Source organism: Zophobas morio, unplaced genomic scaffold, assembly GCF_036711695.1.
Source record: "Zophobas morio isolate AGI-343-1 ecotype UQ-CSIRO unplaced genomic scaffold, CSIRO_AGI_Zmor_V1 ptg000024l, whole genome shotgun sequence".
Lineage (NCBI taxonomy): Eukaryota > Metazoa > Arthropoda > Insecta > Coleoptera > Tenebrionidae > Zophobas > Zophobas morio.
In genome coordinates this window covers 12,575,688-12,589,083 of record NW_026972129.1, presented here as the reverse complement: position 1 = coordinate 12,589,083, position 13,396 = coordinate 12,575,688, and the positions used below count along the sequence as shown (strand labels likewise).

At 31.7% G+C, this 13,396-nt stretch overlaps 1 protein-coding gene across 1 annotated transcript in view; it reads right to left on the bottom strand.

Moving 5' to 3' along the window:
• The window catches only part of LOC135134862 (cGMP-dependent protein kinase, isozyme 1), a 29,056-nt gene that overhangs the window by 12,908 nt on the left and 2,752 nt on the right, over positions 1 to 13,396 (bottom strand). The window contains exon 2 of the mRNA XM_064063720.1: positions 6,499 to 7,054. Within this exon, the coding sequence (XP_063919790.1) occupies positions 6,499 to 7,028 (530 nt within the window). The 5' untranslated portion in view covers positions 7,029 to 7,054. The remainder of the gene's footprint in view (positions 1 to 6,498; positions 7,055 to 13,396) is intronic.

The window sequence follows — 13,396 nt, the reverse complement described above, 5'->3', positions numbered from 1 at the left end:
AGTAAAAATAAGCCCTGCAAAAGTAGAAAATTTTAATGAAACAACTAAGTAACTTTACCGATGTCATGGGTATTTTTGCTATAGATGTTCTAACACACCTGCTGTCATCAAAGGCGGCTGGTGCAGAGACCAAATCATGATTCATTTAGATTTTTTGTTTACACCGTTGCCATGGAAACCACACCTCTAGTCGCTGTATTTGTTGGAACCGGGTCACATTTGAAGCAATGACCGCTAGCAATAATTCAACTACAGGAGTTCATTGTCATTTCGTGCGAGTGAAATTGTTTAATTTTAGATAAACATAATGAATTCAGTTGAATATTTAATAAAAAATCGTCTTGTGTCTTACGACGATAAAATTGTTTGTTAATAAAAAAAAGTGTTTATGGCAAAACGAGACATTTTCATAGATATTTCAATAGACATAACAGGTATCATAAATTTTTGTGGATGTGGGGTTGTGAAAAAAATAATAAATTGTTTTGTTTTGTGCACTGTTTTACTTTTATTGAATGTATCTTTGTATTTATTTCCGCCATACAATTTCGTCTATTAACTGGTAATAACAGCCTGTTTTATATCTTCATATTTAACTAATCAGTCAAATTGTGCCCTCCCCATTTTCAGAAGGTCACGAACCGCCACTGACTTTTATTAATAATAAGCATAAAGATCTTTATGAGAAAATATAGAAGAACTTGGCAAATAAAAAGGTAGTTACAATTATCTATAGGAATACGAAAGCGAACGCCAATTAAATCTAAAGTTCTAGAAATGCATTCTTTGGAGGAATAACTAATACAACGAACCTTATAAGGAACATAAATTAAAGTATGTAGATAACATAGTTTATATCCAACAGCACCGTCTTAAGATAATAAATTATCATGCTGGACATACTATTAAATTGTACAGTCCTAAATGTTATGCTTTAATAAACTGGGTTCTTTTACCATTTAAGAAATTGTATTATCCTGAATTGCCTGTAAAGAATAAAAATGTAAGTTGACAATTCCTATATTATGTGGATTATGTTTCAAAACAAAGCAAAATACGTGTGATCATACTGAATCTTAAAGAATTACCAGAAGAACCTGGTGTACAAATGAAGTACGAAGAGGTTATAAAATAATTAATATTCATGAACTTAGGCACTCTATTGCACAAAAATCATGTAATTGGTTTAGACGTTTTGTAAAATCTTTTAAGAGAATAAAACTAGAGACAAGTGAGTGGAAAGATCAGAAGAAGAATATAAAAAGGTTGTAAGAAAAATCTGAGGATAGGATTCGGTAAAATAAAAAACAATCCAGGCAAAAGATCTGGAGCCAAAATATTTTTAAATTGATTACAGGGTGAGTTTGGAGAGAAAACAAATAGGGGGTGGAGGGGGGGGTAGAATATCTGGCAAATGTTAAAATATTTTAAGAAATCTTATTAGACGGGAAACTTAGCAATAGAAAAATGACCTAAATAAACGTTAACACGACAATTTTGTTATAAATGTAAAGATTGCTATGTGGAAAATAATTTCAACACCAACGTAGTCATAGCTCTATTTACAATCGTAAATGCAAATATCAGATTAAGATTGTACTCAATGTTAGACATAATGGGAAAAAGTGTATTTTATTATGACACCGATAGTATTGTACCTACTACCTACACACATTGATAACAGTACTGTTAAAAAATGAGTTGTTTATTGGGTGACTAAAAACGAAAGACGAAATTTGAATTTAATCTAGGAGACGAAGAAGAATGTGAATTATTACAAAAAATTATGTGACTATATAAACACATACCAACTCATCAGCAAAATCCATAAATTTAAGTCAAAAGATCCTCGGGCGCAAAGTAAATCCTAAATAAAAAAAGTTTGGCTAGATGCTCCACTTTTCGAATCAAAATTATTTTATTACCCAAATAAACGAAGAACTGCAGATATTTTTGTCATAACAGTAGCTGTATTACAAATTAAGCAATATGCATTGTAGTGATTTTTTGTAAAGTCTGCGTGGTATCTGTTTATCACAGAAGGAATTGCTGGCTTATTATTACCCATATAACGAATCAAATATTAGACATGGTATTTGCATGGCTGTAGCAGATTTATTTATTTGTTAAAATTTTATTTTAAAATTTAACAAGTTACGTCTTGCTGCGATTATTTTAAACAATATTAAATTATAACCTTATCTAGTATAATATATAAGTTGTGAGCCATGTTTATACGTGTATAAAAGTAAGATATGGTGTGTAAAAACTACTAACATGTATTGCATTGTATTGATGCAAGGAGAAGGAATTTATTGCAAACAACACAGAATATGTAAACACGATAAAATTATTTAATTATTTCATGTATCATTGAATGCACTTGCATTATTTGATGACAAGTATTATCCATAGCTAGATGTACACAGAGAGCTAATAATTTATAATGTAAATGGCTTTTATTGGTGCATCGATACGTTTACTGCGCAAGCGCCTTTAGACAATGTTTGCAATAAACAATAAAGCACTTGTCGATATACTTTTCGCAGACTTCATTCTGTTGTTCTTGAAAGGAATAAAATAAAAACATTTTCTCTTTTATAGCTGAACTACCTGAAAACAAATTTAGTATGTCCTAATTAATAGAAAATTTTATAAGCTTTACTAATTTTACTTCACTCGCCTTAAGGGGGTAAGTTTTTGAAAACAAATAAGTATTAAAAATCTGCTTACAATATCTTGAATTACCTAAGAAAGATATTTGCAAAAAATGTTAGGTCTAGTTTTTGTCAGTAGTTTTTTAAATCAAAACTCATAAATGTAACAGAGCGGTTCGTACATTTTTCTAATTTTTACAAGTTTCTCAAAACACATAGTAGTTGTTAAAGATATTACCACTATATGTACATCTCAAAATACTTCATTGAACGACATTAAAACATTTGACATAACTATTGAAAATATTTAGTTCCATCAAATATATTTTGGTGGGAAAACTTTAAACTTTTAAAGAACGCGGAAATGTTTTAAATGTACTATTCCATCTATTTGCTGTGGTAATTATGTCTATTAAGTTTCAACTTATTGAGTGTTAACCGTATAGCTAACAAACAAAATATCTTAAAATACGACGTCTTCATCTGAATAAATACGTCCAATATTCTTACACGTGTGCCTAAATAGGTACAGATATTTCGCTAAAGTCAGATAAAATAGACGAGACATTCTAAGCATCTATTAAAATTGACGTATTTTCCATAAAATTAGTCTGTTAAATTTTCCAATGCTATAAATTAAGAGATCTGAAACTCAGTAAATATCACTGGGATTCCTCTATTTAAAAATTTAACCCTATATTTTGTGGGGGTGCAGTACAACTTATACTTGTCGCATGCTTCCGAAAAATCATTTGTGTGTTAACAACCATTTAAAAGTCAGTAGACAGGGCATGACTTTGATGATTCGAGTTTAACAAATATTTGAACATGCATAGTGTACTTATTTCGATACAATTTAAATTTATTGCTCCTGGCATCAAAAAGTCTATGACCGGAATATTAAACCATGTTACCAACATAATTAGTAGACTGTCGATCCTTAAAATATTAGCAGCTCTCTGCCTTCATGTGAGAAAAAAAAAATTGTGATAAATATTGGGTTGCTTTTGCAGCTACATTGAAGATAAATAGATTATTTTAATAATAATAGTTGATTTTATACATTTCGTTTATTTTAGATTTACTCGTATATAGTTCAGGGACGCCGAACGAAAAATTTTTGATTCGTGCGGGAGACAAATATACATGATATGTAAATATTATCATCTTTTAAATTCTTTGTTCGATTTCATGCATCTGGAAGACGTGGAAACGAGTTTATTTTGAAAAATCCAAAAGTAAACAAAGTCGCTCCAATTTTTTGTATTTGTAACGCGTCAAACTTGTTTGTAAATTTTGATAAAACTTATACTCATTTTTTAAGATTTACACTTCCCGAGCGTAAACTAAGGAAGTGTTGTAATAGAATCCATTGGGCGATTAACTAATTTCATGTTCCATCGACGTTTCATGGCTCCTAGTGTACGAGTCTCTCCTTTCCGACTGTCTCTCTGCCGTGTGCCTTGTGCTTGTGACGCTTATTAGACAGACAATCTCCGAAACTACCAGACCGATTGTTGTCAAATTTTGTATGCTAACCAAAATTTGTCTGATCATCTCCACCGATAATGATATGACGTCATGTTCAACTTTTACAACAGTAAATGTTATTTAAATTTTTTAAAATAGCATACCCCTCCACTTGCAGTTTATGTATCCGTGTTGAATTTTTACCCCAGACATCCAGATTTTTGGAGAAGTTTTAAGTTTATCCAAAGCATGGTAAATCGTTAATCAAAATTTATCTGTTTACCCCCCCCTTAAAAATTGATGACATAATCCTACAATTTTGCCGAATAAATCCTTTCTAAAATGTGCAAAATATTATCAGTTTCATTCTTATACATATATACTCAAAAAAAAATTAATGAATGAGGTAATTTATTGTATTGGTTAAATCAAGAACAGCTCATCCCATTCTCCCGAAAATTTGAGTATACAGCACTGTTATTATTTAATACTGCGTTGCAGCTATTCAAATTGTTATATGTGTTTTTTCTAAAATGTTGAGAACGTCACCACAATATCTTGTTATGGAAAAACTCACTTGAAATGTACGCATAGCATGCTTATTTATACGTATTTTAACAGTCCAAATCCATTTTTTTTATTTTATAGAGGTTATCACAAAAAATAAAATTCGCAAAAGTAAATTTTATAATTCGCCTCCCCAACAACAAAAATAATGTTTTGAAAGATAACTAGCTTCGTCTAAATTCACTGTTTTATGATAATCATGTAGACATTTAGGTTTTAAAAACTGCAGCCTATAGGGAAAAATTAAGAATTCCTTCTTGTAGATCACTACAAAAAAGTTGTTTTAAATAAATAATACCAAGGGAGAATTTTTAATTTTGTTGACATGCAATATCAACATACTTAAAAAGTAATGTGCTCAACAGATTTTTTTTGTAGTTTTTAAATAAAGGATGAGTATGATATAACAAACATGAGTGAAGACATTAAAAATATCTTTCTGTGATGTTACAACTGATATCTGCTCTGATACAAACAAGAATAATTTATATATGTATCACAAACAGTATTCAAGAAAATAAATAAATAAACCATAGAGTTAATCTAATTTATAGTTTTTACACTTACACGGAATTTTATAGAATTATGAAATTTATTTGATAAAACTTTACTCAGTTCTATGTCTTTTTAGAGTTAGCCGTTGATATTACATCGGTAATTAAAAAAAAAACTGGTCTAAGTTTATCTAGAGAGCACTTCTCTGGCTCCTGAAGTGTAACTAGTACATGTAACATATTCAGCTTTTTCGAAAAATTAAAAAATCTGATTTTCCCCTATACATCCAGATTTTTGGAAAAAATGTTGTCTAAACTTATTGTCTATACAGGTGCCCAAAAAAAAAAAATGTGAATAAGCAAATTTATTTTATTGATCAAATTAAGAAGGGCTCACCCCATTTTCCAAAAACTTGGCAACACAATATCTACTGTTAGTATTGATATAACTTACCATTGCTAAAATGTTGATGACGTTCTCACAAAATTTTGTACTGGAAAAATTCACTTGAAACATACGCACAGCATGCTCTTTTGTCTTTATTTTGACAGTACACACATATTTTTATTTTAATTTATCATAAAAAAAAAATCGCAATCAATTTTGATAATTTTTCGAAAAAGCTGGATATTGTGTAGTTCAGAGGCGAGGAAATTTCTTCTAAATACCCTTAGACCCATTATTTGATACTGAATTTGTTCGTCAAGGTATATCTTAGCAATTGTTCAAAATTTCTGGTTTAAGTAATTTTTAACAAAGTGAATATTCTATGTAGGACAATTTTTCGTAAATTTTTCATAAATCGACTTTTGTCATTTAGTTTGGTTGTCAATTAGTATTAATAAATAACTACACTTTGAAACCACATTAATCAAAATTATCGAAAAGAACTAACTTTAACAATTATACTGTTCAGCTTTTCATACATATTTCAAAATTGTTCTGCTTTTAAAAGTGTAGAAACCTTTAGCATTCTTGGTACAAAAAAAAATAATTAACATTTTTCTTCTTTGTCAAATGAAATATAATGCGTGAACAATTTTTAAGTTGTAGATCTAAACAAATGAGTTTTCTTTGTTGTTTTATACTCATATCTGTCAAACATATCTTTCCCACCACCACTTACAGTTGCAGAAATTTTGAAAATATGAAAAAGAAAGAAAAATCTTACTGTGTCCCAGATTCATTGGGCAACTAAACAAAGGAGTTTTCTTTATTGTTTTATACTCATATCTGTCAAACATATCTTTCACCACACATTTACACTTCGAGAAATTTTGAAAATATGAGAAAGAAAGAAAAATCTTACTGTGTTCCAGCTTCCTTGGGCAGCTCCACAGGAATCGGAAAAGTAATCTCTGGATGATTCAAGTAGACGTTTGCTTTGATCACAGTCTTGGAGTTATTGTTCTTGTGGTGCTTCGAGCTCGTATTGTTGATTTCTGGGTTGGAGAGGCGTTTGGCGTCCAACTTCGGGTAGACGGAGGCTATGACCGGCGTGGAGCCCCTCTTGGGGGGGCTGGGGGGCGGCTCGGGCGACGGGTTCGAATAGGTCTGGACGAGAGGAAACGCGGAGCTGTCATTGTTGCAACCGCACTTTGCGTAGAGGCTGCCGCACGTGTGCGATTTTTTGAAGAAGCCGCGCGCTTCGCCGTCCCCGGGGGCGGCTGCGAAGGGTGCGCACTCCGGAAAGGATTCTTTGCGCGCATGGCCAATCATCGCCGAGAGCTCGCTCACCGAGGCGGGATACAATTTTAAACTGTACGATTCTTTCACCAGCAGGTTATTTATTTGCTTCATCGAGGATGCCGTTGGAGGCTGCACTCCGGAATCGACCATTAGGAAAACTTTCAATTTTCGTCACACTGAAAAACAAATAAACACGTGGAAAGTTACGGGGTTCATTTTCTTAAAACGAGCGTGGCAACTAACGTATGAAAGCAGGAATGTGCGCTAAGACTTTGAAGTGCATGCATGAGATTGTGCTTTATGATTACTCCATTGCTAAATGGCGTATTAAAGAAAGCTTTTAAGTGTTTGCTAACTGAAGATGCACTGCGGGGAATTCAAACCATTTTTTGGCATGTGTTTACACAAATTTTTAGAATTTCTTTGAACTTCAATAAATCGAGATATATTAATTGATGTGCTGATAGATATATACCACAATTTGTAACATTCATTTATGAGCCAATAAAAATAATTTAGGTTTTAAACCCAAGTTAGAAATTATCATAATATACAACTAAGAAAACTTGTTGAAAAGTCAACAAAAATTCGAAGATCTCTGCTTCTATTCTTAATGACATGACTTATTAATTTTATTTATACACTCATGTAATTCTATATATGTACAGTATGCATAAATTAAAGACTAAAACAAGTTTTTCCATCCATTAGTACTATGACCATTCTGAATAACACCGTTTAGCAGTGCCACTAATCATTAGCCTTCACGGTTGGACATATGCAATTGCGCCAAACATTCATTCAAAAATTTATTTGTGTAAATTAATTGGTTTTTGATATTCGTCTTTATGCACTTGATTGCTAACCTTAAAAAAACAGAAAAGTAGTTATTTATCCGGAATTTGAGGGGACAGCTTGCACATCACATTAGGTTTTGCACTGCAATAAAATTAATTGGAGAAGATTGCATCCAAGGTCTTCATCCTATAGTTTTTCTTGTTTTTCTGTCCATAACTTTTTTATTAATAATAATAAAATAGATTTATTGACTAACATGACAAAAGTCCCGATAGAGACCAAGGTTTAAAAAAAAAGATAAAGAAAAATAATAATATTAGTGACTTAAATTGTACTTAAATATTTCTAGAGACGCCTTAAATAATTATTATTAAACATAATTGCGAACAATTGAACCTGTTTACAACTGAGGTGTTGCAACCAAGATTTGTTCTTTTTGTCGAGTACAAGATTGTGTTAAGTCCTAGCCTAGCATTTACTAACTCTGAAATTAAAAAAGGATAATAATTCAGAAGTATCAATTTGATTGTTGAACAGTTTATAGGCAAACCTGAGCTCAAATTTTAGCTTGCGTTGTTTAAGAGTGTCGATTTCAGTTACACCTAATCTTTCACTATATATGTAATTAGATTTATTAAAACCCATTTCATAAATTAAATAATACAAAATTATCTGTGAACTCTTTCGAGGCGATAGGAAGGAAAGCATATTATTGTAAGAATGTCATGCTCTAAGATTGGTCTGACCATGGTAATATAAAACTTGCGAATTGGTATGCTTCTGTAAAAACTGACGGTTATCGTCCTTATGAAACCACTAACTCGAAAAGACTTATCGACTACACAGTGTATATATATAGGTTCGAAATGTGTAAAAAAAAAACAGGAATAGCTCAAAATAAGATTTATTGCACTGTTTAAAATGTGGTAGGGATGTCTAGAAAAAAATATTTTAAATTAAATATAAATTGTTACACACGCTACTGGCAGTGTTTCTTGACCTACCATAACTATTATTGAATGAATGACACAGAACTACTAAGATTAAGAACCAAAAAGTGGCGAACTGATAAGCAACGTACAAAAATACGATAAGGGTGTAGTTATGTATCAGTTGATTGCCGTTGTGTGTTCGGTTAACGTCTTTGACAATGGTGATTTTTTCCAGTTCAGAGCGTGTCGACATGGTAATGCTGATGAAAGGACAGGTTGACCGTGATAGGCCCAAGAGAATTCTGCAAGCTGAAGAACAAATTTTGGAACGCGTCGAAGAAGAGCCTGACATCAGCACTCGCCGTTTTGCAGCTGAAGTTGGAGTGTCACAGTTTGTATACTGCATTATACATTAAAAGAATAAGGCCGACATCCATACCACGTTCAAATAGTGCAAGCTTTGGCGTCCGCCAATTTTCCACGTTGTTTATTTTGCATTCTGTTTAGGATTCACCCGCAATGCTATTTTCAACAGCCACAACACTCACATTTGGTTCAATGAAAATCCACACGCTCGTCAAGAAGTGTGATTTCAACTCCGGTTTTCCATACATGTGTGGACCGGTATCGTAAATATCCCCGCAAACATGTTGCGACGTGTTGAAGCCTGTATTGTTAGTCAATTTTCAGCATTTATTGTAAAAGGGTGGTGGCATTCTAAGTTCCTCCTTTTTTTGTTCTATCCGTCAGAATAAAAAATCGATGACCATGAAGCATTACCAAAATTGGCCCTTCTCAGGACCACCATTTGTTTCTACAACTACTAATCTTTACCGTTGGCCTTTAACGATTAATGAAGGTGTGAATGAACGAATGATAATAATCAGCAAAAAGTTGGTTTATTTTTAATTGAAACTGAAATCCTGACATCGTTTTGTAGTCAAATGATAACACGCCTTGTCCTGAAAAACAGTTCTATACCCACGGTTCCCCTTTTTTAACACCGAATTTGCTGGATCAATTCTTGATTTCACCTATGTTATGTGTGTACATAGATTTTCTCTAAAAAAAAACAAAGCAACTAAACAACTAAAACACAGTGCAAAACCATTTTGGAAGGTTAGTACACTTTGTAAGATTACCGTTAACATGCTAACTTTCTAATGAATTCATTTATTTATTCTTTCTAAAAAGTTGATGACAATTATCTGAAAACTTTGTTGAGTAAATTGAAATTTACAGTATAATATATTCCTTTATCTGTGATGATGATACACATATGAGTTATCATTAAAAGTACTATAAAAAGATATAGATCTTTTTTATTTTGACAAACTGATTTAATGTTTACATCACAATTCATTCATCGCAAAAAATATTTAAAAATGTTAAAAAATGTGCTTTTTACGGTCTGGTAATGTAATTTTATTTTTTACTATTTGTTATACAAAATGTTCGGAAAAATTAAAGAATTCGAAAAATTTTGAGAATTAGGTACTATGTATTTTTAATTTTAAAATATAGGCTTTCTGAAGGTATTAAAATTAGCAGAATCTATATAAAGAAACTGGGAAAGAAAGGGAAATTCTGTCTAAATAACTTTAGATATAGGTTTAACATAAATAGTAAAACCAGCCTTCGGAAGTAGGAAAGTATGTATAAGTATAGTGAACCAAGAGCTATAAGGTTATATGGCCATCATAAAAGTAGTTGACCGCAAATAAATACCCCCTTTGTGTGGTTCGCACTAAGCTTACCGGTTGGCAATAAATCATCTTCTAAACATTTCTTGCTCATATTTAACAGGGCCGGCTTTCTAAGCGAGTGGTTATTTCGGAACCCTCAGCGGCTGGAGGTAGTAAAGAAATAGTGGAGCGGTGGATTTTCATATTTAGTGAAAGCCGCCCCTGAACGAAACCACAAGAGCCGGTCGAGCTGCAGTGGACACGTTATTTACGATCCTAAAACCTTTTCTATTGCAAACAACTTAACTTCGACAGAATGGGATGATTTTATGATAGCCATATAACCTTATAACTCTTGGTTCACTATATGTAATGTTGAAAAAGCAAAAACGAAAAATATGGCAAATTAAAGAAATTAAAAAGAAGAAATACGTCAAATACAAAAAACAAAGAAAGAAAGTTAACAACATGGTTAACCAAGCAAAGAAACAAACGTGAGAAGATTCTGTAATTTGAGTGCGGAAGAGTAGTAAAGAATAAGAAAAACGGTTTGCTGCGAAATTTTCGAACAAGAAAGGAGTTATACTATCAAAGATAAAATAGATAAAATAATATATAAATAAAGGAAACAATGCAGCGAGAAAAAATTGGGAAGAAGTTAGAGAAAGTTATAAAAGATTGAGTTTGAAACTTGAACTTGAAAGACGATTTTAGGAATAAAGAAACCACATATTTTAGAAATGTGAAAAAGGTTTTCGACAAAGTGACCAAATAGAACGTTAGAGAAGACACAAGATGAACGCACAAAACGTTGATGGTATCCGTCAGGAGCATAATGTGAAAATAACAGAAATTATGTAATTAGGTCAAATATGAAGTCACAGAGTACAACACAAGAGAAAAGTTAGGACAAGGAGCTATTTTAAACATAATGTTATTCACCACATTAATACGCGATCGCATAGAAATCTAAGAGAACAAACGAAAAACTCCATACAGGTTACATAAGTCTTTAACTACTAGAAACCAGCAAATGTGCCATTTCTGATGATATACATAGTTAAACTGAAAAACACAGAAAACGATCTACGAAATCGAAATCCAGATATAGGAACCGAAATTTTGAAATAATCTGTCATGAATATTAATTACTCCAAGAAATCGAAATTACTGACAATAACAAAAAAAAAACTGAAAAATTAAAATTCCTAGTGACGGAAAAAGAAGAAAAATAACTTCAACATACAGTAGTCATACTAAAAAATAAAAAATGCAAGAATTTGTTACAAATCAACAAATGAAAACCACTAAAACATTGTATAAATTTCGGAAGTAATTGCTTAGATATACAAAAAATAGCGAACTAAAAATATGTGATCATGTTACCTTCCAATATTACAAAATTATTTAAGGTTGTTTAGACAGAACATTCCTCGCCCCTAAAAGACATTCGAACAACTACAACTTGTTCGAAAAATTATAAAATTTAAAAATTCTCAATAGGTAATTGCTTGAACTGTTTATATTTTTACATGAAAGAATTCGACTATTTAGCACTTACAGATAACCAGCAACAGCGGTGGTAGAACTGGTAGATCAAAATATGCATTTGCGTTGAAGGAAAATGAAATTGGATTGATTTTGCTTCCCCAAAACAGAAGAAATGACTAATTAATTAATTAGCTTGCAATGGAGCAAAACCGTCGGAATATTATTTTGAACGATAGCTATTATGATAATTATTATTTTATTATTATTAAATATAGGCGAGCTACACGAGATTCGCTTGCCAAACATCGGTGGATTCATAAACCACAAGTACAGGAGCACATTATTTTATAAAATTTAAATATCCTTTACGGCGCAATACGTTGAGCTGACGTTATAAAATTGTTGGTGGAGATGATTTGGCAATTTTTTTTAGCGTTACATGATATTCCTAATATACATACAAAATTTGACAACAATCGGTCCAGCAGTTTCAGAGAGACAGAGTATGACTACAGAGTGTAATAAAGATCGACACAAACGACAGACAGACAGACAGGCGGGAACGGGAAACCTATTTTTTCGTACTTGAGGATTAGGGGTCATGAAATGTCGAGCAAACGTGAAAGTAGGGAATCGTCTGGTGGACTCTATTACAATACTTCCTTAGCTTACACTCGGGAAGTAAAAAAGACCTGTAACTACGCGAAAATATTTAAACAAGAGTTCATCAATAAATTATTGTGTGCGTAGTACAACCCTAAAAGCATTCATAACGTTACTGTTTTGCTATAGTTTTGCGGAAATCAAAGAAATCAAGACATCGTGCATAAGTAATTAAAAAAGTAACTACTCACCACGGCTAAAGCGTACATTAGAACACTATATGAAATTTTCCGTACTTTTTCCCATAAAAAAAGTTCATAAACGTCATAACTTACACATACTTTATGGTCATTTAGTACGAACTAACAAATAGACGCAAACATAGTAAATTATGACTCCTTTGCCCCGAGGTTGTTTAAAGTAATCTAAAAAGTGTGTTTTCAAGCACTGTAAAGATAGGTACATACGACAATAATAAAACTGTTAACATATCTATTTTTCGCGGTTTTTAATGTCAGACAAAATTTACAAAATGATGTAGTTTGTGCAGAAGTTACCAGAAATATTTATTGTTGATAGATTCAAATAAGTGTTTTGATAGTTTATTTTCACATTGAATAATGAAATTTAGCACTGCAAATAGAAAATAATAGTTGTTATTCCTAAGTTTTTACAGCTTAATTTGATTTATTTGGTAAAATAAAATGTCTTTATTAACTCTACCTTTGAGAACGGTTATCTTTCAGAGTTTTTTGTTGTGTTTATCGAAACCCACGACACACAATTTAATTTCAAACTGTTTGCAACTCTATGGTAGAATTGTAAATTTAGTCATACGTGGTGATAACAGTATCACGCCATAAAGTACTAATTTTTTTTAAGGTAAAAAATGTTTAAAGATGTTTGGATAATGGCAGAATTTATTTTTAGACACTTTTGCTGCATTTTATATTTAATTTATTAATAAAATTTTAAAAGTAATTTAACAAGCAAAACATGGAAATTTGTT